The following is a 27663-nucleotide window of genomic DNA, read 5'->3' on the forward strand; positions in this document are numbered from 1 at the left end:
GGGTTTCAAGGTACTGAGTAATCGAAGTACCAAACTGCTTCAAAATAACATCACATGACTACTTTATTTGTGACTACATGTACTTTACTTTATTCATATGTATCTATGGAGAAAAAAAATGCAACTGAAAAAAACAAAACAAATCAAACCGCACAAATGTTATAGTGAAAGTGCATTTACTGTCATTTTTATTGTTAGAGGTTGTTGAAAATGCACATAATTATAGGGACCTTCATATACCCATAGGAGCGTGTCTAATTCCAAACATTAACGCGTCTAAAAGTGAAAGCCAAAAAGCCACATAGTAATTACAATCTAGACTCATTTGCATTACAATTGATCGCTAGTCCCCACCTCGTCTACAAAATCAATGCTATGCACCTGTTCTTGTAGGACAGGTGTGTTGACTCTGCGCATGCGCCCCACTCCCCATTGGCCGAACGTGTTTGGGGCTTCGCTCACTTTTCAGTGACGACATAATATTTTGCAACGGCACGCTACGATCGGCGACTCGAAAAAAAAAACAGACCAGTTCTTGAAATTGTATTCGATGTAATTATTTATTTCGCGTAACCACAACAAAGCCTTGTTATATACATGTAGATACTAGTGTGACGGTTGCAGATGGTTTTGGTTCAGAATACTTATACTGAACTTTGAAGCATTTTTTGTTTCCAAGCGAGCCAGTTTATCACCACCAAGCCTACGGCGGGCAAGTTGTTAGAGGAGTGGTAGAGCGCGTGATGTATAGTGGGAATTGATTTGTATTGGGTCATGTTGCTATCGTAACGTAGTGTCATCAGACAAGATGTAGGATCGCTTTCCTGGATCAACACACCAACTTCAAGCGAGTGAAGAAGATAACTCAGTTATGAACGTATCATTTTGTATGCTTGGATTTTTCCCGTCGTCGGAATGCCAACTATTGGTCAGATAGGGGCCCACGCCTGGAAGCCTACCGTTGATACTTTCTGTTAACAGACGGAGATAACATTTTCTCATTGACAATTCTGCCAGTCTGAACCAAAAAAAAAAAGGGGTCGCGCGGAAGAAATGCCTGTAAGGTTATTTTGAGAAGTCGGGGGAAATATTTTGGTGATTGGTTTAGCTTATTGCGGAGATTGTTTTGCTTTTGAAGAAAGAGCCATGTTGCCGCGCATGAGTATTTCAATGGAACGGGTGAAGGGAGAACCCGAGGTGGACACGGAAGGGGAAGGGAACGAGAGATTGACCAGTGCCCACCCGTCACTCCGGCCAAATGGTCCCACCAGTCAGGACAACAAAGTCCGCATCAATGTCGGTGGTGTCAGACACGAGACGTACAAGTCCACCCTCAAAAACATACCGGACACCAGGCTTGCCTGGCTGGCCCAGTCCACGGCTACAAACAGTACGGACTACGACCCAGTGACCGGGGAGTTTTTCTTCGACAGGCACCCGCGGATGTTCGACGCCGTGCTCAACTACTACCGCATCGGGAAGCTGCACGCGCCGCGGGATGTCTGCGGCCCGGCCTTCGAGGAGGAACTCCAATTCTGGGGCATCGACGAGAAGCAGATCGAGGCCTGCTGCTGGTCGTACCACACCGAGCACCGAGACGCGCAGGAGACGCTAGCTAAGTTGAACGGACCAAACTTTGAGAAGAGCGACAGCGAAGAAGAGGAAGATGTGGCCAGAATCTTTGGAATCGAGGAGGAATACGAGACGTCCAAGAAAACCTGGTACCGGAGATACCAACCACGTATATGGGCGATGCTAGACGAGCCCTACTCGTCTCGGGCGGCTAAGGTAAGGTATAATTCGTTACACTGATGCCGCCATCTTTAAAGAAAGCCCCGTACATCCCGTCCCGGCCATCATTCGTCAAGTACCTTCAGTTAACATACAGACATGAGACACAGAAAAGAAAACTGCCAAAAAAGTTGATGTTTAGTTCATCACAAGTCCTCTAGTCTCAAGTCAAATCACAAACTGTTCAAATAAACTTAAAGTAATTGTTCATCCACTTTTGCTTTAAGCGTTATCTGAACTTGTGAAAGGACTTGTGATGCACTTTTGACCTGAATTGTGATAGAATTGCTACAATGCAAAGTTTGCAAACCCGGGATGCGTTCCGCTTAACGCAGACAATGCAAACGTTTGCCAACGTTGGCAAACGATTTCCAAATGTGCACAAAAAGATCGCGAAGGTTGGGAACGTTTGCGCGGATTGAGGCTAAACGCGTGTTGTAACACACGTTTAGGCAAATGTTTACGCCAGTTGATATCTCCGAATATCTTGTACACTAATTGTTGGACATCAGTTAACAACGATGTCATGCAACTTCGCATTGAGCAGTTATATTTTAAATATGCTATAACTGGAGATTCAACTGTAGAGAACAGAAATCGTTTCCCTCTTTTTTGTCTCTCTCTCAATGTCTTTTCAGTACTCGATTGCCCTAATTAGTTTATAGATTAAAATTATTTTCAATTTCAAAACCATAACCATCTGGAATATTTCTCCAACGAGGGAACTATTCTGAACAGCTGTTTAAACTCTTCACATACCAGCTTTGTCGGGCTGAACTGAAAACCGGTTTATTCTTATACCCGTCTGTAAAACTCGTTTTTATTTGTGTTTTGGGTTATCTCTGTTCACAACATATTTTTGTTCAAATCCATGAGTAACAGAGAAGCACAGTTAATTTCGTATCTAAAGGCCGAATATGCCAACCTAAAAGGACAGATGATTTTTCCTGCGTAGTTATAGATCGATGTAGAGTGCTGGAATTGTGTTGTAAAATTATGCTGTTGGAAAGGTCGGAGAATTTGGCATAATTAAAATTTAAAATAAAAAAAAACAATCAACGAATCTGGAAAAAAAAATTCAGGGAAATTTCGGTATGTGTTTCAAAGTCATAAATAATTCCTGGGAGGGTGTTTGAAAAGGCGACATTTGGGGATAGTTATTGGGTTTCTTTTTAATGTTGTTTTCTTTGTTGTTGTTCGTTGCTGTAATTTTCCAGTGGCTTCAGTGATCCTACGTGGCTTTAGACTCATTTAGTGGCTAAAAGTGGGCCCCACTCCCAGTTTGCTTGTAGTTTCCCGGGGACAGTTAAAATGATACCGAACAATTTGATGGCGAATACACTGTGCTTCTAAAATTAGTATAAAACCTTTAAATAAAACTGATGATCACTTTTTTGGGGGTAGAAAAATGTCCATACTTTTAGCTTGGACGGGTGAATTGATAAGTGAATTGAATTGGGGAGTCAGGTGGGTGCAGTACTGTCCTCGCCTTCCACTGCTGCAGCGCGCTGTGGCCCGGGTTCGGTTCCAGTCCTGGTCCACATGTGGACTGAGTTTTCAGTCTATACCTGATTCCGTGGGTTTTCCCCAAAACATACTTCTGGGGGTTTTTCCCACGTCTAAAACTGTAATTTCTTCTCATTGACTTTTCTCTACCGATTTCTTCAGACTTTTGAGCTACATTGCCTGCGCTTTTGAGGAATCCTTGGTTTCATTAGAAAGAAAATAAAGAAACAAAGAAAGAAAGAAATAATTGATTGCCGCACCTTGGTTTCCAAGAATTTACTCCTCATTAACATTTTCTTTATGCGGTTGAATTTCGTATACGAGTTGATCATCATTATTTCAATACTCAACTAATGTTGCCTTGGTTTAATATTGTTTGCTTTCCAACTAACCATAATGCGTCCCACTGCATCATAACAACCGAAAAACAATTCCCACTCAACAACCTTGCAAAAAAAAAATGTTCGCATTTTGTTGCATCCACTGCATGCTACGGGGTTCACATAGCGACAGTCCTGCCGAAGCGAGCAAAACACGCGAATTACGAGTTGTAATGGACTTGGGACTCGAGAGTGAAGCAAGGGGCTATTGAGCGGCCGTTGTTCAAACATTTCTGCCCGGTCGTATGTTGCTTTCCCACGCGCTAAGGCCGCCGGGCCGCCCGCGCACATAGCATAAGTTTTTAATATCCTATGCATTATTTAATTTGTTTCAATTCTTGCAGGACTGGTTTTGTACTCCGTATATAAAAAGTACACAACAGCAAACAGGGCCAAACAATACACGCATTCCGCTTCAGGAAATGCAAAGCTTAAATTTCTAAGCCACTTCGTAGGCCAACTGTGACGACAACATTTTAGTTCATCTTTGATTACAAATTGGGTATTATTGTTGTTGTTATTATTATTTATTATTTTTTATATCTTTCTGGTAATTGAACCAAGGATTCCTCAAAAGTGCCCTAGGCACTGTAGCTCCAAAGCCAGAAGAAACCGGTCAGAAAAAGACAATGAGAAGAAATTACAAATAATTTCACCTATTTTCCACACTCCTAGTAAGGCAGTTTTAAAATGCCATTTTTGTGTGTTCATTTCCCTATCATTTGTGTTATCTTTTCTAACAAATCATATTTTCAGTGTCTGAATGTAATCAACCCGTGAATAAACGGCGCGTGGAATTCACTTTGTATACCACCGCGCCAGATATATTTTATGGTTTTATTATGAACTCTTATTCATCAAGGATGAACGAATGAAATATGTCGCGGGGGATTTCTCGCGAAAATGGTTTTCTTCCATCAAATTGGCCATCTCGATTCTGCTCCTCATCTCACACAATTCACACAACTGTAATGACATCCTCAAATAAGGTGTCTTAAAATAGTTTTGATACATTGTTTATAGAATTATATTCCGCAATACCAATTAATGATACGATAACACCACAGCGGAAATGTATGCTATATTAATTAGCTTTTCTTCTTAATAAACATATAGCGGCCATTGAGACAAACCCAAGTTCGAAATTCCTTAGGTTGCAATGTCCACCTCTGTACAAATTCCTATTGTTTGTATGTATGTTTGGTTTGCATACCTCATATTAATGTAAGTGGGTTATACTATTAATTAACGCATATTCCAAACCAAACAATTATAAGCACGTGCTATACTTTGTAAGGAAGAAAAGGAACAAAAGCTGTTTACGTTGTAAGGCCTATTGTATGAGTTGGTATCGCGTAGGCCTATGTGATATAAGTTAAACCTGACGCATCTGGACCCTTTTAATTTTCCAGTGTTTACCGACATTCCCCGTCTCTCGGAACGGAGGTTATTATTCTTCAATATGTTTGGACTGGAGTATAGATAAATAGCAATACAGAAATCAATACAAACGTGCTTTGTTTACTGAATACGATATTCACACCGACAAACAAGCGCATATAGGAACAGACCAAAATTGCAAGGCAGATGTATGGCGGTTCGTTTAATATGGCGCAAACAAAATCCAGTTTAGATAACATGCACAAAAAATATTGAATTAATTTCAAAAATGCATAGACAAATATCGTGGGTGGCGCAAAATAAATGTGTCGCTTATTTCAGCTGTTTGATTTGAAATTATATGAACCACATATTTAAAATTGAGTTTCAGTTTTATAATAATCTTTATTTTTTTCAAAAACATCCATTTTGCAGAACCACACATTGCGAAATGAACATCACGTAAATGTCATCATTGTCTGAAATGTTTCGTACCTCAGTCGAACCAGTCAACATATACTTCTTTTGTCAAAAGCGATCTAGAGTCAACTGATAACACGCCAACACAGAAATCAAACCCAAACTATCTTTACTATCTTCTGAGTGCGATTCTGCGCTTACAGGGCGCTTGTGCCAATCACCATAAGGAACATGAACTTTTGGTCAATGCAAGATAACTCCGCCCGATTTATAGAAACGTAGGCCTATATGGACAGTCAAATCATGTGATATTAATTTCATTTGGTGAAAGTATCATGGCAAAATCATTGCCTTTCAAAGAAATGTACAAATTATCAATTCAGGTTTTCGTGTGAAACCGTTAGACTCATGCAGAAGACATTGTTGTAATTCAGCGAAATACCAACTAAAAAGGAAGCAAGTATAAGCCTCAGGTCAATGTTGGTATATTATTCAGCGATTACTGCACTGAAATTCACTTAACATCGCAAACAAATTCAGTTTTCAGGCAGCATTCTTTCGGGAATTTTCTGAGAACGATATAAAAAGCCCGGAGGTTGATTTCTCAGCAAGGCGTCGTTAAACGCGCAATTTCTCTCTACAGTAGTGTCAAGAAGAAAAGGTCCAATCGATGGATCGCGTCATCGTATTTGCTACGCTCGCACGCACAATGTGGGCGGAATGATATTCAATCACACATAAGCGACCCTGTCTGGCGAAGTGTGGCGGTTTTTTTTATTTATTTTTGTTTGTTTTATAAATACGCACAAATGAATGAGTGATAAGTCGCACAACTTATATGTCGCGGAATTTGAACACATTATGTGCTCATGAAATGTATTTATAAAATTGTTGCGCGACAAAGTAGCGTATGTGTAAATTGGCCATGCGTATTCGGTTTGGACAAAAAAAGTTGCCGGTGACATCGCCATTTTGTGTGGTTAAGGATAGGCCTACACTTTTGGTAACGTGTTTCTAACGTCTTATCTGGGCCCGGTTGGAGATGTTGTTGCTTAAAATGGTACCTTATGTTGTCGATAAATTATTAATCATTCCAAAGATTTTGTTTTGCATCACAATATAGCAATGACATATCAAAAATCTGTAAAACATAGCTTGTAATGGGCATAGCCAAAGCCATGCCAAGTTGGGCAAACGCCCAAGCTAATTAGTTTTGAAGTTATTGTTTTAAATGAGCAAACAAATACATCTTTGAAATGATTGATTAAATCATGAAACATGATACTCCATTTTGTGTTCAAACACTTTCAACTTGTTTCTCTCCTCACACTGAACACATAAGCCACTGCGACTGCACAATGTTTTGGACAGCTCAATTTGACACTGAATCAGGTAAACTTGGGGAAAATGTAGGCGTTTGGCTTTGTGATGATAAACAAAATCTCTGGAATGATCAATCATTTTTATGTACAACTTTATGCAACAACATTATCTGACACGCCCTTTGAAGGCACTGCAGTGTCCACAGTGAAAGCGAATTCTTCCGACAGCTTAACTCACCACTTACTCAGCAAACTTGGAAAACGAGGGGTTTTTGCTTTTGTCTTGCAATCAATGGTGCTCAGTCATCTGTGACTGAAAAGGTGTATTTATGGTATCAAATTATTGGAAGCTATTGAACTACCCTTTAAGATTGAACCACTTTGACAGTCAACAATTTCCCAACTTTTACATATTACATATAAGCCGATAGATTTTGGATTACTTTTTTTATACGACCTGTATAGGCCTAATCGATGTTATTTCTATTGGTACAAATGTACACTGTACAAACTGTGTTTAGCAAGTAAACACTTTTCTAAACACTTTCTTGCTATCAGTTTGTAAACATGTTTAAATACTAAACGTGTTTAGCGTAAGGATGGATAGTGTTTAGCAATTGAACATTGGTCTTTAGGAATTGAACACGTAATGTTTAGCGTCTAAACATGTTTAAAAGTGATAGCAAGATTGTGTTTAATGGCTAAACACAGTTTAGAGTATAGGCCCTACTACTTTTCAGTCTCCTCGTTGCTCGAAAATACCAAATGAATAAAAAAAACACTTCATTAAGCTTTTAGTTCAGCTGTTATCATCACAATATTCTGCTGTTGTCATCACAATATTCCATAATTGACTGACTATTTAAAAAATATGTTTTTTAAGCCCGCATCCCGAAGCATGACTCATATACAAGAGAATGGACTCGCTCTCGTAGTTGTACTTGCATGAAAAAAAACCACCTGTAACTAAAACTCGTAATTGTTTTGCGTCGTCTTACTCGTACTCATCTAATTATAACCGAATTATAAATTACACATGAATATTTTGTTTAAAACTTTACATCAAGTACCAAACTAACTCCTCGCCGTCACAGCACTCGACGCAATGCAATGAATAAATAAGAGGTTTTTTTTCTGAGGGGAAAGGACGTAGAATTATTCATTTTCGAAGTTATGCAGCTGCTTTTTTTTCCGAGGCAAGTACACGATGCTGGCAAGCGATATACAGTTGGATTAATTTATTGTACTTTTATCCCAAGCCGGGAGGCCTTTGTATTGAATGCTGTTGAACATAAGGCGTTACACTACTTTGTCAAGGACGAGTTCACTTTCATTTTATTTTCACGGTGAACGCAGAGGTGCGATGTTTTCAGGCTGTGCTACACACCATTGTGTAATTTGTGGGCGAGTAGCTTGCCTGATATCCATTGTTTTTAACCAACAAACTGTATGGATAAATTTCAGCATTTCATAAAAATGTATTCCCCGAATACCGCAGATTATATAACTGAAGTCTTGTGTTGTGTTGCTATCACGAATGTATTGATTTGTATTAGATAATACTTCAGGCAACATCAATATACATGGCAATTTAAATATACAATATTAAAATTCGTAACAATAAAATTACAAGTCACTACAAAGGAAATGGGCAAAAGAATAAACTACAAAGGGCAAAGATACACGAAACTAAAATACAAGAAACATTTAATTGTACCATATGCAGGCCTACATTATTGCCTAAAAAGCTACACACTTATCGAGAGGCTGTCCAACTACAACAGTACAATGATTAAACAAGACACATAGTCAACATAAGGAAAAAACAACAACAACAAATATACAGACAGACATAAGCACACTAAAGAACACAACAAACAAACATACAAACACCCCTAACAAACAAACAAACTAACCACATTGATGCGTAAACAACTGCAGTATCAAAATGGTCTTATCAAACACGACTTATTGCTCGTACTTTCAAGTTTTTGGGGGTTAAATTTAAAATCACGCATTCAGGTCCACTCGTTTTGTTTTCCTTGCCAGTTCATACAGTTTTTCTACTGAAAACGACGAGGCTATAATGGCGCCAATCCAGCCTATTCGCCGTCTGCAAATTCCCAGGCAACCATTCCATTAAACTCGAAACACCTGCCAATGTGCCGTCAATAATGATGGAACTAATCCATATCAAGCTAAAACGAGACACCGGAAAGGCACTACTGCGCATAGGTTATCCAAGAAATGGTATACGCAACTTTAATCTGTGGTAATTGGTATTTAAGTAAACGGAGAACGTACTGTGGCCTACTGCAGTGAACTAAATGTTGTCATGTCAGTTCGTGTCAAAACCTGCGATGTTGCGCGAGTCCCTTCTTTAACAAGATTCTTGCTATTTAGTTGCTTATATCTGCCTATAGGAGTTGATTGGTTAAGAGAAAGCACTTTGTGTTTCAATCAGCTCTTTGCGCCATGGGTCAAATCACCTATAGGAAGCTGAATTTTAGGAATACTATAGCAAGGGTAATAATTAGGTCGCATCTTGTAATTGTTTACGCTGATAACGTTAAAACCAAATTGCAACATACAAAACTGTTTCTGATTATGTAGGAAATGCCTAGTTATTTGTTTGAAGGCAGGACATGCATTTAGCCCGAGTTCCATCAAGGGCTTACGAAATAACCCGAAGACGACGATGAAACCAAGAATGTGGAAAAGTCTGGTTCCAAGATAGGCCAACCAGTTTGTATGCTACATAATAAAACCACGAAGCGGCCACAACTCGACGGTAATGCGAAGTAAACGTGCATATATTAATAACTTTGTACCGTAAGTCACTGCAAAAAAAAATTCGCACAGTTTTGGGACTCAAGTGTTTTTAGCCTTCGCCTCTAGTCGAGTCGAGTCTTCTGATGAGGAACTCGAGTAGAGTCGCGTCCTTTGCTCTCAGTGACTGGATTTGAGTCGATTCAGTTACCCGTTGGGACTCTAGTCGAGTCGAGTCACCAAAAATGTGAGTCATTGACTCGAGTAATTACAACTCAGCTGTCGCGAAGTCATCTGTACGAAAATATTAAAAGATGAATATACACATATAACCAGCACATAGTCAAAAGTATACTGTGTTTGTTTGAATACCCTATTAAGGTTTTACTGTTGGTTATCAACGATTACAACTTTAATTTCCGTAAGGTTTCCATCCACGTGGAAAGTAGACACTATTGATTCACAGAGTTAGAAGGTCGGTATCAGTTTGGAATGAGAATTGATTTACAGACTACCGAGCCCTCTGAAACCAACATGGTCTAACTTAAAGGGAGTTTACAACTTAAGGCTAGTCTATTAACAAATGTCATCTTCCAGTATGCATGAAACAAATTTTAATGGCTCACTGATGTTTTCTATTAAATAAAGTTACCACAAACCTGGATGCGAGTTTGTCCGAAAGATTGAGTTTTCCCCGTTCTTTTCAGAACCTCACAAAAACACAAAAGAGATTTGTCACAAGATACTACTACCGTAAACCTTTGTCTTTTAACGATTATATTTTTATTGCTCTAAATCTACAGGTATTTGCCTTCATGTCGCTCCTGTTTGTAGTTCTTTCTATCACAACATTCTGCTTGGAGACCATGGCAAACTTTCGAACGATAGTGAACGATACCGACACCGGACAAGAGATCGTTGAGACACACATATCGCTGTTCATCACCGAGGCCGTGTGCGTCACGTTCTTCACAGTGGAACTTGTGGTACGGTTCATGTTTTGCCCAAACAAGCTACGGTTCTTTATCACCGTGGAGAATATTATCGACATTATGGCAGTCATTCCGTTCTACGTGGACCTGGGCGAACGCATCAACGGCGAGCAGACGCTTCAGTTCTGGAACGACTTTCTGAGTTTCCTGCGGATCGTGAGGATTTTCCGGATCTTCAAGCTGGCGCGACATCTCAGTGGGTTGAAGATCCTGGTGCATACCGTCCGCGCCAGCGCCAAGGAGCTCCTCCTCATGATCGTGTTTGTGACTTTAGTGACTCTGGTGTCAGCCAGTCTGATCTACTACGCCGAAAAATGGACAAAGAACATTGACGACGATAACGACTTTACGGACATCCCAGTGGGGTTCTGGTGGGTGGTAGTCACTATCACCACCGTGGGTTACGGGGACGTGGTGCCCCGCTCCTGGCTGGGAAGGGTCATCGGGGCTTGTACTGCCATCATCGGCGTGCTGACCCTTGCCTTACCAATCCCCGTCATTGTCAACAACTTCTCGCTGTATTACACGCACGCACAGGCCTCTCAGAAACTGCCCAAGAAACGGAAGCGCGCTTTGGTTGGCGCTGCAGACGTCTTGAAGACGCACGGGAACCACATGGCATCATCCAGCATCAGTGGCTACTCCACGCAGTCTACTAATGAGTACGACACCAACAGTTTACGTAGCGAGGATAGCTGCCTCAGAACTGGTGAGTTTCTACTTTCAATACCCTTCCTAATACCTCTAGGTACCTCTTCTGAACCCGGAGTTATTTATTTTGTACAATAATAAATATTTGAATTACTATTTTCGTTGCTTAAAGCTGTACATAATAAACATTATCAAACCTTAACAAAAGTCTGTACAGTCTGTTTTTCTTCTTCAAAATTATAACGCATGAATCCCAGGGACAAAAGTTCTTCATGAAGGCACGTATAGGATCATTTGTAATTTCCCGGAAACTTACCTATACCGATTTAACGAGAAACTCCTTGCTCAAAGTGAAGAAAAGACTGGTACCAAATATCATGTGAAATTATTCCGCCTGGAATAGTATGATTCTGTAGAACAAAACAATCATTGCAGGTGGTTTAAGAAAATGCGCCCACGTGCACAAGTTTTTACGTGCGTTCAGCAATGGGATCCATTTATACGAAACCACAAACATATTGTGCATACGTTTTCTCTGTTTTCTGAAAAAAAATGTATAGTATCCGCTGAGCTGAAACTTCCACAAGCGATTTGTTATGCACCCTTATTAAGATCTTAAGCGATTGTACGTGTAGCCTCAAACGAAAACAGGGGCACAAAACGCAAATAATCTCATGTACCTTTACGTTCGCAATCTCATCTTTCAAAGATAAAACATGAAGTGTATCTCTCCCCAAATCGGTGCATACGTTTCATTCCAGACCTTCATTACCTGGAAAGGTATAGCTGATATAATTGTCAAATAGCTGACGAAAGAGTGATGATTCAAGAATCTTATGTCCTCAATGTCATCACTTTAATAGTTTCGAAATGTGTGTACCTGTATAAAATTGTGTTCCATGGCAACGACGATGAATCACAATGGCCAAACAAGGAATCAAAAAGCTTCTTCGCAGATGTGCAAGTGTCATTATCGACGATCATGCCCTCCAAACCCCCCAACAAGCACCTCGGGGTTGAGAAAATATTATTTCGCGGTTCATGGAGAAAGGGCTATTACAGGTATCGATTGCAGGGCGGTCGCTGTGGGGATAGCTTGAGAAGATGACACCGAGGCTTGGTGTCATGGCGACGAGATAAAAGAGGAGGAATGAGTGAAGGAAGGGGGGGGGGGGTAACGATCACGACAGGGCTTAGCAGATGGATAGAGCGGCTTGTAGGCTGATCCCAGTGACGGAATACCACCGATTCTCCCATCATTTATTCGATGACTGTTTGTGAGCGCGAACTGGTCAACGGCTGTTTGATATTCTCTCCGAGCTGCCTGCTCATCCCCTTTAAAAGGGCAACTTCAAAAGAAATCATACGTTCGGGTTTTTTTTTTTGGGGGGGTATAAAAAAAGATAATCATAATGAAATAACACGGCAAATATACAGCTCTTAAGTGTATGCATGGGCGTCGCAAGGGCTCCCCCCCCCCCCCGCCCGAAAAAGGAAAAACGGAAAAAGAGGTGCGAAACCATTATTGCTGTTAATTTGATGGGGGGAGGGGGAGGGGAGGGGGAGGGTTAATGTTCCCCTGCCCACGCTCGAAAAATGATAAATTGAGAATATGTTGACAAACTTTGCCCCCCCCCCCTCCCTTTTGGAAAAAAATCCTGGCGACGCCCATGAGTGTATATGGACGATAATCGTTCTCTTTTTATTTTGGTAAATCCAGGCGTTCAAGCCAACTTGTAAAAATGCGAATTCAGCTGATAGCGAAATCATTCGGATTCCAGGCGTGATATATATGCCGAACGAAGCCATGATGCAGTGATGTATTATTTCTTCTTTCTAAAATACCAAGTTAAAATACCAAGTAAAAAAAAAAACCTGACAACTGATGTTAAGGTAATACTGCCTGTCTTTGGACCTTCCTATCTGAATCTTGCTTCCCTTCTACCTATATTATAATCTTTCACAATTCAGACGAAATGTCAGACGAAATGTGAAAAGATACCTACTTTAACGATGAGTTTACACTCGTTTTATATTCTTTCTAGTTTGTAGCCAACACCTGTATTAGTCTCGTCTTAGTGTTAAGGCCATAATTTAAAAGATGCTTTTTACAATTAACCATGTAACTAAAGACATATTTTGTAGGGAAAAATGAATTCTGAAATAAGAGTTCGGCTTAAAAACAATCATAAAACAGTCGAGTGATTGTTTGAAGGATGGCCTCTGTCCAATTGGCCTCCGGGTTCGTTGGCATGGTGGAGCAGCGAAGACAGAACACCGAGGGCGGAAACCAGAGCACCTGCCCCGTCCGTACAGCCTCAGAGTTGCGGTCTGAAGCAAGGTCTCTCGTTCCTGTGTTCTGCTTGTTTCTGTCCCTAACAAAATTGCAGGTGAAATACATTTGCAGCCAGGAAAAACAGAGAGCAATTGCTATTTTGCACCATCTAGATTTTTCCCGTTTTTTCATCATTGTTTGTTTGAAACAAACATTTTAAACACATTTATGTGATATAGTTCTCATAACTCTTTTAAGTGTTGGAAGTAATATATAGTATTCATATACATTACCCATATTATAGGCAACTTTCATATCGTGAGTTTACTGTACATTACACAATTATCTTTTTTTAATAAGTAAAATTCAAGGCGCATGCGCATGCATTCGATTAGCTGTAAAGTGATCGAGTCGATATAATTTTGTGATACAGAACACAATTGCCTCACTTTTCTTCTTACTTAAAAAAAACAAGCCAGGAGGCGAACGAGTTGATATAGTTAAGCCGAGGAAGGATAACTACTATTGGATATATACCTGGAAACAGCACCGTCGCCAGCTCAGGGCATGGGGGGGGGGGGGACGCAGTACAAACTAGGGGGCAGACCACAAAAAACACACACATAGGCCTATATATTTTTTACGCTCATGGTTTTTGCCGATGGGCGCCAGTTGCTCGCCCGCAGGTGACGGGCCTGCCTGGAAAACAAATCTCACTTTACCCATTTTAATGCCATTCTTCGAATTTTATTGAACTGAATTCATAAACCGCCTACATAATAGCCCTGTTAACGATCTACACTGATATTATTTACCAGGTAAAGGCGTACCCTGAAACCGTTACCTTGTCATATATTACAGATACACCGTCAATTAATAATCCGCACCGCCGTGTTTATTTAAGGTTTTAATTAATATCGACTATTATGTCTGCCAATTGTATAGTTGGGACGGTCGAAACGGCGGCGCTGGCTGCCGTACACCGGCGGGAAGCACACGCGGGGCTCGTGCGCGCTAGGACCGGTCGGACTGACGGCCCTGAATGAGTCAATTTGCCGACGCGTCTCGGGGTTTTACACAGCTGGTTCTCTTGTTTGCTGGGGTGGCCCACGCGCCTTGGTTGCCTAGGCGAACAGGCCAAAATGTTACGGCAGTGCTGTGTATTTTGCGAGTGCGCCGGTAGTGGAATATCGACCAGTGAAAGAGCACTTTTAATGATCCCCGTCCACCTGAAAAAAAATGCTGCTGTTCACATGTAGATTGACGTGTTCGAAATGTGTCATTAAGGGAAAACAGACATGCAGCACTTTAACCAAAGGTAAATAAAACGAGGAGACGCTTTCGGTCTTGTTTTCTTCTGCCATTATATTTCCTGTCCACTTGTGAAAACAGACACAATGTCACTATTTTTACAGGTTTCTTTTTTGTATTGCAGTACAGTCATAATGAGCATTGGTAAATTAGAACATTTAAAAGTCTTCAACGAATATTCAAATAAAAACAAATGAAAGAAATTCCAACTAAGGCCAAAAAAAAAAATTCGGTCTCTGGTCAGACCAAAGTTCCGGAATTGACGCGGCGATGCGGCTTTTTTTCTTTCTTCAAACTTGGATTGTACAGACAAGGTGGGGTACTATTTTGCTTTTTTGGTGTCCTCATGTACATTGGTGTCCTCCATAATTTGCCTTGGTGCTCTCGATCATTTGCCTTGGTGTAATTTCCCATTCCTTGGTGCTCTTTGGTAAAAAAAAATTGAGAAGGTGCGGCAATAGAGGGCGCTGTTGGAGCTACCGCGAAACATTTTGGAAAAAAAAAAGATTGACGCGCATGATTGAAATCGACGCGCGCGCTGACCAGAGACCGACTTTTTTTTTTTGGCCTAAGCCAGATAATTTAAAATTCTGAGATAAATAATACTGAAGATGTAAACTCAATTATCTTCAAAGTGATTCTGGTCACGTCAGTAACCTATAAACGCACTCGATGCCTAATTGCCAATGGTACATTGCCTTAGATTCTCAGAAAGACTGATCTGATATCATTTTACTTAAAAAAAATTACTTCGTACTTTTTTACAATTTAGTTTCTGGAGTGGTAACAGCTAACGGCAGCGTGAAAACGGCTTCATCTGCAGTAGGCGAGAAAACACAGATATCGGTTTACTTCACGGACGAGGTCGGCGATAGCCCATCGAGGGCCCGGTCGCCGTTTTCCCCCTCTCATGGTGGGGCGGGGAAGCTATCTCCCTCACAACAGAGGAGGCTCGGCAAGAGGGCAAGTCTCATGCCGTCTGGACACGCCGGAGTGGGACGAAGAGAAAGCTTCGCTCCAAATGGTGCTGCAAATCGGCAAAACGGTTAGCCTAGAGTGTATTATTGTGCGAGTGGAGTAGTGTACGAGTAGCAAATTTAACCCCGTTTAGTGGCGGTGGTGGTGCGGGGGAATAACGATTGTTGTGCTATCCCTAACACTATCAAGGTTAAAGTAGTATGAGAGGCGCAAAATGAGCCTTTTCATTATTTTTTTACAATGTATAGTGTTTAAGGAGTAACTGAGCCGCGCCATAGAATCACACCACAACCAGTGGTGTTGTCACTTTTCACTTTATTTTTGTACATTATCGGCTACTTTATGATTTTTCTTTTTTCTCCTACATTTCCAAGGCCGGAGTCGATCCTTGGCAGCAGGCCCTCTACGTCCACCTCCCCGGCGGAGATCTCTCCTACCATCTATGACCGAAGTGGATATGTGACGTCACCAGGTTGTACTACAACGGACACCTTTTGTTCTTGCTTTTGCACATTAACGTACTCTGGATATATATCGCATACATTTGACCCCCCCCCCATACATTTGAAAACACAACGGTCTGCCTCCACTTAATATCTGCCAGATCCTTGTTGTGAGCCTTAATTAGCTGAGACCAGTGCTGCAAATTGACGAAGGGTCACAAAAACTCTTATGCCGAAACGCAGAGCATTTTCAAAATTAACTCCGTACAGCAACTGTAGACAGGGGATTCCCGTTCGTCTGCTAAATTATACCTTGCGATCTTTAGCTTTAAAGGCGTAGTTATGCACGTATTCCAAACCCAATAAAACAGTATGCGTACTATTCTGATCGTAACCGGATTTCGTCAAAATAAAGGCTTCAATGGGTGCCTCTGTAAGAGTAGTCTGTGGATCAGATGTTAACGTGTGTAGAGCACTCATTACGAGCGTCGGATATATCCGCACATGCTAATTTTACGCGACCCCGCGTGCCCACCAGCCAATTGGAGACTTCTTTAGAAGTCGTAACGTCTTTAGAGCAGAAATTAGCCAAAGCTGTTACTTTAGCAAAAGCTGTCACTTTTCTTTTGAAGTACAACATCGGGTTACCGCAGAAACGACTGAAGCGCCCGCTGATTGGTCAGAATCTGGAGGTCAAAACGCAGTTTTGTGCATAATCTGCATGCATTATATGGAATTTGCCATGCAAGCGTTTATTTTATTGACAACTGTAACAGCAACCGCTCTGTGAATCTTAGTTTTGTGGGAGCATGCGCTGTAGACCACGATGCACACAGGGTACCGTTATAAAAGGAATATTAAGTAGCTTTTCCCACGATTTAAGTGTATGTTCGTGTACAAGCAGAGTTCATCACGTTGGTTCAATGTGAGTTGTTAAATTATAGTTTTATTTAACGCTTTTGTGAATTTAATGACACTAAAGTGAATACCGGGGAAACTTTCAATTACAACCATCATGTTTCACCATCATGTTTCATTGTACATATTTTTGAAACACTTAGGTGCTGATGATCACAGGATATTAATGAGTTCTTATAAAGCTCCCCCCCCCCCCAAAGTTACAGCTCTTTGATTTTCATTTAGTTTTATTGACCCATACTCGGTATATGAGTTTTCTGTATCCGTACAATATTGATTATATTTCCTAAGTTATGTACTTTCAGCTCAATTCAATTAATCAAGCTCGTGCGTTTCGTTGTTAGATATTGTGCCATATTTGTTGCCGTATAACAGAACATCTCAAAGACATTTATGTATATTTTTCACTTGATCGTAGTTTAGGATAAAAACACAAACAATAAAAGTGATATAGGCTTTTGAAGTTTCATGCATCAATTTGTAAAAAGCAAACAAAGAGCAGTTGCACATAATATTTTACTTTTTTGTACTCTGTAATAAAGGTAACTTTAAAGCCTGACGTGTAAAATGTTTCTTGTGAAAACCGAAGAAAAAAAAGAATGGATGATGATTGGTTGGAAGATGCCTGGACGTAAAACACGGACTGACAGACAGACCAAGAAGACATGGAGAGAAAACACAAACCAGAACAAACACAAAATCATCCAAAATTATCAGTCTTGATATCTATGGGAACGCGAATACAGCAATTTCTAGTAAAGTCAGTTTCTCGACATACAGGGTGGACGAACATTTATTTTACACTTTTTCAGAGACAAATTTATCAAAAATTGAGGAGACGTGTTAACAATTTTATTTTAAGATATTCCTACACTAAAAGATATGGGTGGTATTATGGTGAAACGGCGTTGACAATAAAGGTCAAGTTAAGAACAATTAGTTTGTCCAAGCTATGGCATTCATGTGGGTCTAAAGTTAAGTTACATTATTACAGTTATTTGTGCACGTAGTGCTATTGTGTTGACAAACCATCGCCATTTCCTGATTTAGGCTTTATTTTCAGCGCCGATTCACCGTATAACACAAAGATGCTGTTATTTAGGAGTATCTTAAAACAGTTTTAACAAGTCTCCCCAATTCAGAGAAATATGCGTCTGACCACCCTGTTTGGTCAAATCAAACATATTTTTCATTGAAGAAGTAACACATGTAAAAAGAATACTGAATAAAACACGCAAAATCAGTTTGATAAACAGCAATTTCATATGCATGTATGTACCGTTACTTTATTTTAAATCAGATTTGCCCATGACATTGGACCACAATCAAAGTATAAATGAAACTGGATCAAAATTTCAACAGTTTAGACAAACACCTGAATAATGTAGATTTAAAAGTCCGAATCACTTTGATATTCCCCAATGCAACAGTAAGATGAAAAAATGTATCTGAAAGAACAACATACAATTTCAATTATACTTTCAAATTATACCAAATTCAGTTACATGTACATTTGATTTATGTATTAAAGGTTTATTTCGAGCACAAAACACCAAAGATAGAGAGTTAATTTATGTTCTTTTAGATTTTTATTGCAACAGGATTTCGTGATTTGTTTTCATACCTTTTTTTTCTATACGCCCAAATTACTGAAAAGCCTTTGTGTCACATTAATTCATCTTGGTAATTTTTTTCAGAGGTAAATTTACACATGAACACAGTTTTGATTTCACACCAATTTCTAGTAATTTGTAGCACAAACGTTTAATACTAATTTCTGACAACTCAAAAACAGTTGCATGTGATTTTAGGCAATATTTGTGATACTAATTCAGTAGATTTTAAGTGCATACCTCACCTGGCCTAGTAAACGTTCATTTATTTTTCAATGCATGTATAAGCAACACCGCCAATGCGACAAAACAGTGAAATGTACCAATTTTACTCCCAGAAAACTCCTAATATTTTCATGGGCGTCGCCAGGGTTTTTTTTTTTGGGGGGGGGAGGGAAAAACATATTTCCACCCCCCAAAAGATAATCATGTATTTCCCAACACATTGTCCATTTATCAGTTTTAGAGGGGGGCAAGGACATTTGGCCCCCCCCCCCCCATCCATTAAATTTACAGCAATATGACTTCGCGCCTCTTTTTCTTTCCTTTTTCCCTCCTTTTTGTCCGGCTTTTCCAGGGGTTGGGGGGGGGGGGGGGGAAAGCGCCCCCTTGCACCCCCCCCCTCGCGACGCCCATGAATATCTTACAATAATTAAGATATAGTTTGGTAGATCTGTCCATACTATCTTTAAACCCCCAAAAATTGTGGTGTCCAATACCTTTAGGATTGTAGGAAAAAAACTGCATTTATTTGCAATTATCTCGAATGCTTTTCTGATTCAGCATGTCACTCCAAGTGTAATGAAGTGCTAGGTCTTTATACAAAATGTGCCTTGACTTTGTGTGTAGCTATCTTGTTCAAGAGACATGTAAACACTATAACTGACTTGTTTTGCCTGACAAATAAAAGTGCAGCCAAACATCGGGAAACCAGCGAAATTGTTTTACTTGGATTTTTTTGTTTTATACACATTGTCAATTATATAAAAACAAACATTACGCAATGTAATATTAATTTGCAAATTTTAAGAAATCGTGGAACAACAATTAAACAAATGTTTATTTTGAGTAAAACAGTTCATGACTCGAGAAACTATCAAGATGTATTCCGAATCCTGAAATTGCAAATCAGATGTAGTGAACACCCCCTCGGGTGAGGGCGCACTTTAAAGTAAACAGTGCACGGAACAATAATGGGATTGCTATGATGTCTCATATTTTGTTCCATGAATCAACTCATCAATAAAACTCACGACGGACAAGGTAAGTAAGAAAACGAGATCGGTCTACAGCCGCGCCTGCTTTTTTTTTAACTCGGAAAAGGAAACCAGGGGCTAGTGTGAGAGCATAACATTACATGCGATTGATCAGGAATCCTGTAAAGGAGGAGTATCTGGTATCACCATATATGCCTCTGTTTGTATCGTCCCCAATTTGCACCCAAACCTCATCCCCGTTCGCCAAGGTGAGAACAGCGGAATTGCTTGACTGCTGAAAAGTGCCCGAGTCGCTGTGGTGAACCGAAAATATGTGTTCCCCGTTCTTCATAAGCTTTGCGTAGGGTTGGGTCCTGGACAGCAGGCTGACTTCGAAGAAGTAAACACCGGGTACTGAGCAAGTGAACTTGCTCGTTTCCGAATCGAAGTCGTCCCCAACGTTGGTCACCACGTGATCGAAAATGATGATTTCGCCGTCTCGATTCGGCCCACTCACGCCAGAGGACATGAGAGCGGTAAAGGCCACGCTGGGGCTGGAAGCAGCAAGACCGGCTACCCCTGGTTCGCCCTTCTGACCAGCAACACCGAGCGGACCTTGCGGACCCGTAAATCCGGACGGACCTACCCCTCCTGATGGCCCCATTGCTCCAGGGTCTCCTTTGATTCCCGTTCCAGGCTCACCCCTGGGTCCTGTCGGTCCAGGAAAGCCGTGATTGCCTGGAACACCGGGGACCCCTGGAGTTCCGGGCGTGCCTGGATAACAATGGAGGCTTCCACAACAAGATGGAGTCTCTCCCGAGGTCTCGGCTTCGCTTTGCTGAGCGAAGTTGCCAGAGGCCGACAGCAGGCACACCAGAACGGTCAATACGAACACAACCTGCGTAAAGACAGCGGTACAAAAAAGGCGTCGACAAAGGGCAATTGGACTCTGTGCAGAACGGAAGATGGCGTTGTGTAACCCAATGTTATGGTTATTGACAAATTCTGAAAACATATTTTGTTCAAATATCCATTCCTTTGAACTCTTTAAAAATATTCCGACACCGTTTTTGATAAAGAATTGAAGTGCATTTCTTTCCCCATGCTATTTCTAATAACCGAGGGCATAGATATTGCTGCATTTGAGATCACTTTAGGCACAAACTCGTCAAATTAAATACTTCCAAAATGTTGCTCATTGAATACAGTTGTATTGAATCTTAGCTAAATAACTGACTGTCAAGTAGGAATCAACGATGAATAAAAAATTATACCAGAGAGTTGACTGCTTAAAAAAAAACTGCCAACATTCGATGCTGAAGCAGCTGTATTACGCTGACGTTTCAGCCTCTAACATCATGGATTTGCTTATGAATATGGAAATGGCATTAGCATAAAACCTCAAAGACCCAAAAATACCTGTAAAAGACGCCTGGCGAAAATGACAAGGATGCATTTCAATGATGTGATATTTTGTCAAGTTGTACGTACTACCCGCCCTACGCAAGGGCGTATACCTTTACAAAATTGGTGAAGGAAATTAAATATCTGCAAAACATTCGCATAAATTATACTGTTACAAATAAGCGCGCAAGTGCTTACCCGGGGTCATTAGTTATCAAGTGAAATATAAAGAAATCTGAAGTCAACATGTCGCCCTTTGCAGGGGCGTGAACGAGCGGATCAACCGTGTTCCAGTAAATTTTGGCGGGTTTGAGCTTTGCATCCACTGTAAACGTACATAGTCAACGCAAACACTGATAAGACTTCCAAAGTTCGTCTTTGGTCGCCATTTTTGTGGCCGATTATTTTTTAGTCAAGGTGAATATAGCCTATCCTTCCCAAAGAGTAGTCAAAACCTTTAACTTCTTACACCAAACTTCATCATCAACGACCTGTGTATAACATTCAATAAGTTCTAAACTAAACTAACCTGTCTCGTCATTGCTCTCGTTTCGTAGGATAACTTGAAGGATATACCAATCGCAACAGTGACACCACCAAGCAAACGGTTGTAGGTTTTAAAAATAATATGCATACATTTCAGACTTTAATCTCCCACAAGAGCTTCAAAGTTCTCTTATTTGTGCATGATTTGCATACAATACGTAGTTTAAACCTTCGTCGTTCCAAAGTTTCCAATTCAACGGCTAAATTATCAATGTCCTCAACTAGTGATTTGCCAAATTATTCAGGCAGGACAGGCAACGCTGTCAATAAGCAAGTTCGATATCTCGATGAAGTAGTTCATAGTACAGCAGATTGGTGATAGGATTGTTCAGTTCGATGATAAAAGTGTGTTGTTTTTGTTCCCTAAAATTTGACTTTTATTGGGATGGTATTTCTCATGGTTAAAGAGAATGTACATGTACATCATTGGCTTTTGCTGTAATTTTCAGAAATGAACTATTTGACACTGACATGTTTGAAGTTTTGTGTTCGAACATGCTGAAAAAAAAAGAATTTGTTTTTTTCAAGTAGTCTGGTTCCCTGACTCCACTGAAGATACAATGCATCAATATATAAATGCCGGAAAATTGTAAGGTAAGGGAACCAGTCTAGCCGGCCTGCACCCGTTCATAAACATGTAACCAGAGGCAAACAAAATTTGGACTGAAAAAAAAAGGTAAATTTGGAGCAGTAGTTGAAGAATGGTTAGGTTTTTCCAACGGTGGTCGGCTGACCACCGTTGGAAATGTAAACAACATACCATTTTCGTGAAAATGACTTCAAACCAGGTGCCATAATTTTACAGGATGCTTTAGACTGTCATTTACCAACATCCAACTAAGGTATTTTGTAGAAACTTGGTAGTTTTATTTTTCGAGGTTTGCAAATGTTGTATATTCCCTTTAATACACCACATTGTTTTAGTTATGTATTGTTTTTTTAATTGTTTGACGATTTCTCTCGATTTCAAGAAATTTGTGAAGTGTATTACGATTAACGACCAATCATTTTATTTCAATATAGCAGGTATTTCTTGAAATATTTTCTGGAAAACGATCGTGTTTGATTTCAGTTAGGCACATCCGTGTTGACAAAATGTTTTTAAGGTGGTCACCACTATATGTGTAGCGCGTCCTCTTTCGAAAGGAAATTTTAGTTTTAGTTATATTATTTTTTATTGTTTGACGATTTTCTCTCCATTTTCGACTGACTTGTTTTATTATTACGACCTATAATTGGACAAATATTTATTTATTTTATATCTTGTTTCGGTCATTTTTTATGTTATTGTTTTACGGTTTCTCATGAAATTAAATCTCCTTATATTGCACATGATGACAAATCACTAGATTAAAAGTTCAATTTAAGACATCTGGTATTTCTTGAGTTATAACCCAAACGAGTGTGTTCTTATGTATTCAATTGTAAGGCTTCCGTGTTGATGTTTTGTCAGTAGCGGTGACCACTATTAATGTGGTGCGCCCACTATTGAAAGAAATTTATAGTACATCGTTAGGCAAGTTTGTCTCCGTGCGAGAACACTGTTTTCAAAATGTTTAGCGCGCCCTTTTTTGACAAAGCGTTCGGGTAAAATGCCCTTGCAAAATAGTGTAACGAATGAACTTTAATTCAGTAAAACAAGAATTATTCCTTTGCAAGAGCAATGTGTTGCTTTTGTTCCTTGAAAATTGACTTTTATTCCGATTTTTTTTGCGTTTAAAACACTATAGTGTTAAAACACTATAGTGTTTAGGCCAAAATGTTTGACGGTTTCTTATGAAATTGAATCCATGCTTGTCCCTAGGCCCAAGTTAAAAAGAAATCACCATCACTGCATTTTCCATGCATGTCTATACATATACTTGCAGTGAAAAAGTACTAATGCGCACTTTTTGTGGCTGAACTCAAATCAATGTTTTAGTGGGGCAAGTATTTTGTTAGATTCTTTTCTGATAGTGGAATGTCTTAGACATTGCCAGAACGTGATTTTTGGCGAGTCAGACCTCAAATTCCCAAGTTTATTTGCGAAATTTACTTATGTATATGTGCATGTACATTGGTACTCTTCACTGCAGTACAACATACTAACAAGAACATCAGCCAGCAGGCTTTTAAAGGATTTTTTTCGATGAGTAATTGGTAGAAAATGCATGATTTATGTCTTTTTGGTATCCAAGTACGTAGAAAAAGGGCAAGAACAATTTTGTCGTGCATACCGCATGAAAAAAAACCACATTACAAAATAGTTCTGACTCAGCATGAATCAGTACTTTTAAAAGAATGCTCCCAAGGCCGTCAAGGGCCAGACTAGTTAATGTAATAGACCATGGCGAAGAGGCATGGTCTTTGAGATGTGAGCAGATTCGCTGATTAACTGTGCAAGACAACCGCCTCTTGTCCCTGCTGCTGGATGCTGGTTGCGTGATGCTGGATGCTTGCTGCGGGCTGCTGGCTGACGGATATGCTGGATGCTTTCTGCTGGATGCTTGCTGCGGGCTGCTCTCTGCTGTCTGCTGGTTACTGGTCTGTGTTGATGTGAGCAAGTTTGCTGACTAATCATGCAAGACAACCGCCTCTTTTCCCTGCTCCTGGCTGCTGGATGCGGGATGCTGGATGCTTGCTGCGGGCTGCTGACTGATGGATATGCTGGACGCTTTCTGCTGGCTGATGGGTGCGGGCTGCTCTCTGCTCTCTGCTGGCTGCTGGTTGTTAGTTGTGTGCAGCAGTCCGAGACAAGAGATCAGCTCTCCGTCCTACTGCCTAAGTGGTGCAAAGGACTCGGTTGTAAATGTATGCCTCCTTTCAGACCGCTGGCCATATCCTGCTTCTGGATACTGCTAATAATAATAATAATTAGTTCTTATATAGCGCATTACATACGAAATCTCAATGCGCTTTACAAAGAAATTACTTCAATACTTATAAAAAGCTAAATATATATTACTAGTCCATTAAAATGTTTAGTTTGAATGTTATTTGAATACATTTAAAAAGCTCATAAAACTACTAATACATCAACCAGCAAGCTACTGGTTGCTGGTTGGTAATTGTCGTCCTTAGGGGTCAGATGGAACGTGGTGCATTGTTCATACTGCTGGCTGCGGGCTCCTGGCTTGTGGATGCTGGCTGCTGGTTGCGGGATGATGAATGCTGGATTCTGGATGCTGAATTCTGGCTGGTTGGTCATTGTCGTCCTTCGGGGTCAGATGGAATTAGGTGCATTGTCCCAGTGGTTGCCTGGTCGTGATGCGTGCTGCTGGCTGCTGGCTGCTTGATGTTGGTTGCTGACCGTCAGTTGAGGGATGATGGATAGTGGATTCTGGATGCTTGCTGGTTGGTCATTGTCGTCCTTCGGGGTCAGATGGAATGAGGTGGTGTTGCGGGCTGCTGGCTGCTTGATGTTGGCTGCTGGCTGGTGGATGCTGGCTGCGGGCTGCTGGATGCTTTATGCTGAATGCTTTAAGCTGGATGCTTGCTGCGGGCTGCTGGCTAATTGATATGCTGGATGCTGGTTGCTGGATGCTGGGTGCGGGCTGCTCTCTGCTGTCTGCTGGCTGACGGTTGCTGGCTGTTACTGGTCGGTTGAGTGCAGCAGTCCGAGACAAGACCTGTAGGCTGTAGATCAGCTCTCAATCCTGCTGGGATGATGATGCTGGATGCTGCTGCTGACTGCTGGCTGCTGAGTACTGGCTGCTGGCTGCTGAATACTGGCTGCCGGATGCTGCATGGTTGCTGGTTGGTCATTGTCATCCTTCGGGGTCAGATGGAACGAGGTGCATTGTTACTGCTGCAGGCTGCGGGCTGCTGGATGTTGGATGCTGGATGCTGGCTGCGGGCTGCTGGATGCTGCATAGTTGCTGCGTGCGGCGGGCAGCTGGCTGCTGGCTGTGGCTGGTGGATGCTGGTTGCGGGCTGCTGGATGCTGGATGCTGGTTGCTGGCTGCGGGCTTCTGGATTCTGGATGCTGGCTGCTGGATGTTTGATGCTGGATGCTGGTTCCCAGCTGGTGGCTGCGGGATGATAGATTCTGGATGATTGTTGATTGCTTGTTTGTCATTGTCGTCCTTCGGGGTCAGATAGAATGGGGAGCACTGTGACAGGGATGGCTGGTGGTGTTGCGGGCTGCTGGCTACTGGCTGCTGGATGTTTGATGTTGGATGCTGGTTGCCATCTGGTGGCTGCGGGATGATGGATGCTGAATTCTTGATGATTGCTTGTTTGTCATTGTCGTCCTTCGGGGTCAGATGGAATGGGGTGCACTGTCCCAGGGATTGGCTGGTGGTGTTGCGGGCTGCTGGCTGCTGGCAGCTGGCTTCTGGCTGCTTGATGCTGGCTGATGGCTATGGCTGGTGGACGCTGGTTGCTTGCTGCGGGCTGCTGGTTGTCGGCTGGTGGCTGCGGGATGATGGATGCTGGATTTTCTTTGGTTGCTTGTTTTTTTGTCGTTGTCGTCCTTCGGGGTCAGATGGAATAGGATGCATTGTCCCGGTGGTTGGCTGGTGGTGTTGCGGGCTGCTGGCAGCTGGCTTCTGACAGCTTGATGCTTGCTGCTAGCTGATGGCTGGTGGATGCTGGTTGCGGGCTGCTGGATGCTGGGTGCTGGCTGCGGGCTGCTGGGTGTTGGATGCTGGATGCTGGCTGCGGGCTGCTGGATGCTGCTGCATGGTTGCTGGTTTGTCATTGTCGTCCTTCGGGTCAGATGGAACGGGGTGCACTGTCCCAGCTGCTGGTAGCTGGCTGCTTGATGTTGGCTGCTGGCTGATTGCTGCTTGCTGGTAGATGCTGGCTGCAGGATTCTGGATGCTTGATTCAGCTGGCTGCTGGATGCTTGCTGATTGCTGCTGGCTGATGGATATATAATGGATGCTGGCTGCTGGCTGCTGGCTGCTAGCTGCTGGATGCTGGATGTTTGGTGCTGGATGATTGGTGCTTGCTGCGGACTGCTGGCTGCTGGTCGCTGGCTGGTGGCTGCGAGATGCTGGATGCTGGATGGTGGCTCCTGGCTGCTGGATGTTTGATGCTGGATGTTGGGTGCTTGCTGCGGGCTGCGGGCTGCGGGCTGCGGGCTACGGGCTGCTGGCTACTGGTTGCCGGCTGCTGGCTGCCGGAAGATGGATGCTGGATTCTTGATGATGGTTCGTTGCTTGTTTGTCATTGTCATCCTTCGGGGTCAGATGGAATGGGGTGGTTGTCAACGGGATTGGCTGGTGGTGTTCCGGGCTGCTGGGTGCTGGCTGCTTGCTGCTGGATGTTTGATGTTGGGTGCTTGCTGCGGGCTGCTGGCTGCTGGTTGCCGGCTGGTGGCTGCGGGATGATGGATGCTGGTTGGTTGCTTGTTTGTCATTGTCATCCTTTGGGGTCAGGTGGAATGGGGTGCATTGTCCCAGGGATTTGTTGGTGGTGTTGCGGGCTGCTAGATGCTTGCAGCTTGCTGCTGGATGTTTGATGCTGGATGCTGGTTGCTTGCTGCGGGCTGCTTGCTGCGGGCTGCTTGCTGCGGGCTGCGGGCTGCTGGCTGCTGGTTGCCCGCTGGTGGCTGTGGGATGATGGATGCTGGTTGGTTGCTTGTTTGTCATTGTCGTCCTTTGGGGTCAGATGGAATTGGGTGCATTGTCCTAGTGGTTCGCTGGTGGTGTTGCGGGATGCTGGCTGCTGGCTTCTGGCTGCTTGATGCTGGCTGCTAACTCTGGCTGGTGGATGCTGGCTGCGGGCTTCTGGATGTTGGCTTCTGGCTGCTTGATGCTGGCTGCTGGCTGATGGCTTTGGCT

General features: G+C 41.9%; 3 protein-coding genes and 1 pseudogene across 3 annotated transcripts; 1 reads left to right on the top strand and 3 right to left on the bottom strand.

Annotated features, from left to right (window-relative positions):
* The first annotated feature begins 501 nt into the window (after nucleotides 1–501).
* On the top strand, nucleotides 502–18754 carry LOC119742592 (potassium voltage-gated channel protein Shaw-like). The gene is made up of 4 exons (XM_038218739.1): nucleotides 502–1788; nucleotides 10372–11269; nucleotides 15570–15842; nucleotides 16150–18754. Exons 1-4 carry the CDS (start codon nucleotides 1147–1149, stop codon nucleotides 16236–16238), a joined length of 1902 nt encoding a protein of 633 aa, XP_038074667.1. The 5' UTR covers nucleotides 502–1146; the 3' UTR covers nucleotides 16239–18754.
* A 615-nt stretch (nucleotides 18755–19369) lies between these two features.
* Nucleotides 19370–22264, bottom strand: LOC119742665 (complement C1q tumor necrosis factor-related protein 3-like). The gene is made up of 2 exons (XM_038218852.1): nucleotides 21879–22264; nucleotides 19370–20843 (listed from the first exon to the last, which is right to left on the bottom strand). The coding sequence occupies exons 1-2, from the start codon at nucleotides 21981–21983 to the stop codon at nucleotides 20103–20105; spliced, it is 846 nt and encodes a 281-aa protein (XP_038074780.1). The 5' UTR covers nucleotides 21984–22264; the 3' UTR covers nucleotides 19370–20102.
* Nucleotides 22265–26027: 3763 nt separating this feature from the next.
* On the bottom strand, nucleotides 26028–26779 carry LOC119729885 (annotated as a pseudogene).
* Nucleotides 26780–26899: 120 nt separating this feature from the next.
* Nucleotides 26900–27471, bottom strand: LOC119729978 (proteoglycan 4-like). The gene has a single exon (XM_038202801.1). It carries the CDS (start codon nucleotides 27469–27471, stop codon nucleotides 26962–26964), a length of 510 nt encoding a protein of 169 aa, XP_038058729.1. The 3' UTR covers nucleotides 26900–26961.
* Nucleotides 27472–27663: the final 192 nt, after the last annotated feature.

This window comes from Patiria miniata, unplaced genomic scaffold (assembly GCF_015706575.1).
Source record: "Patiria miniata isolate m_02_andy unplaced genomic scaffold, ASM1570657v1 HiC_scaffold_1, whole genome shotgun sequence".
NCBI lineage: Eukaryota > Metazoa > Echinodermata > Asteroidea > Valvatida > Asterinidae > Patiria > Patiria miniata.

Excerpts from the sequence above, each read along its gene's own strand:
- LOC119742665 (XM_038218852.1), bottom strand. The coding sequence starts at position 21,983 with ATGCATATTATTTTTAAAACCTACAACCGTTTGCTTGGTGGTGTCACT. Across the intron at positions 20,844-21,878 it reads CGAGAGCAATGACGAGACAG|GTTGTGTTCGTATTGACCGT; the intron begins GTTAGTTTAGTT and ends GTCTTTACGCAG.
- LOC119729978 (XM_038202801.1), bottom strand. The coding sequence starts at position 27,471 with ATGACAAACAAGCAACCAACCAGCATCCATCATCCCACAGCCACCAGC.
- LOC119742592 (XM_038218739.1), top strand. The coding sequence starts at position 1,147 with ATGTTGCCGCGCATGAGTATTTCAATGGAACGGGTGAAGGGAGAACCC. Across the intron at positions 1,789-10,371 it reads ACTCGTCTCGGGCGGCTAAG|GTATTTGCCTTCATGTCGCT; the intron begins GTAAGGTATAAT and ends CTAAATCTACAG. Across the intron at positions 11,270-15,569 it reads GGATAGCTGCCTCAGAACTG|TTTCTGGAGTGGTAACAGCT; the intron begins GTGAGTTTCTAC and ends TTTACAATTTAG.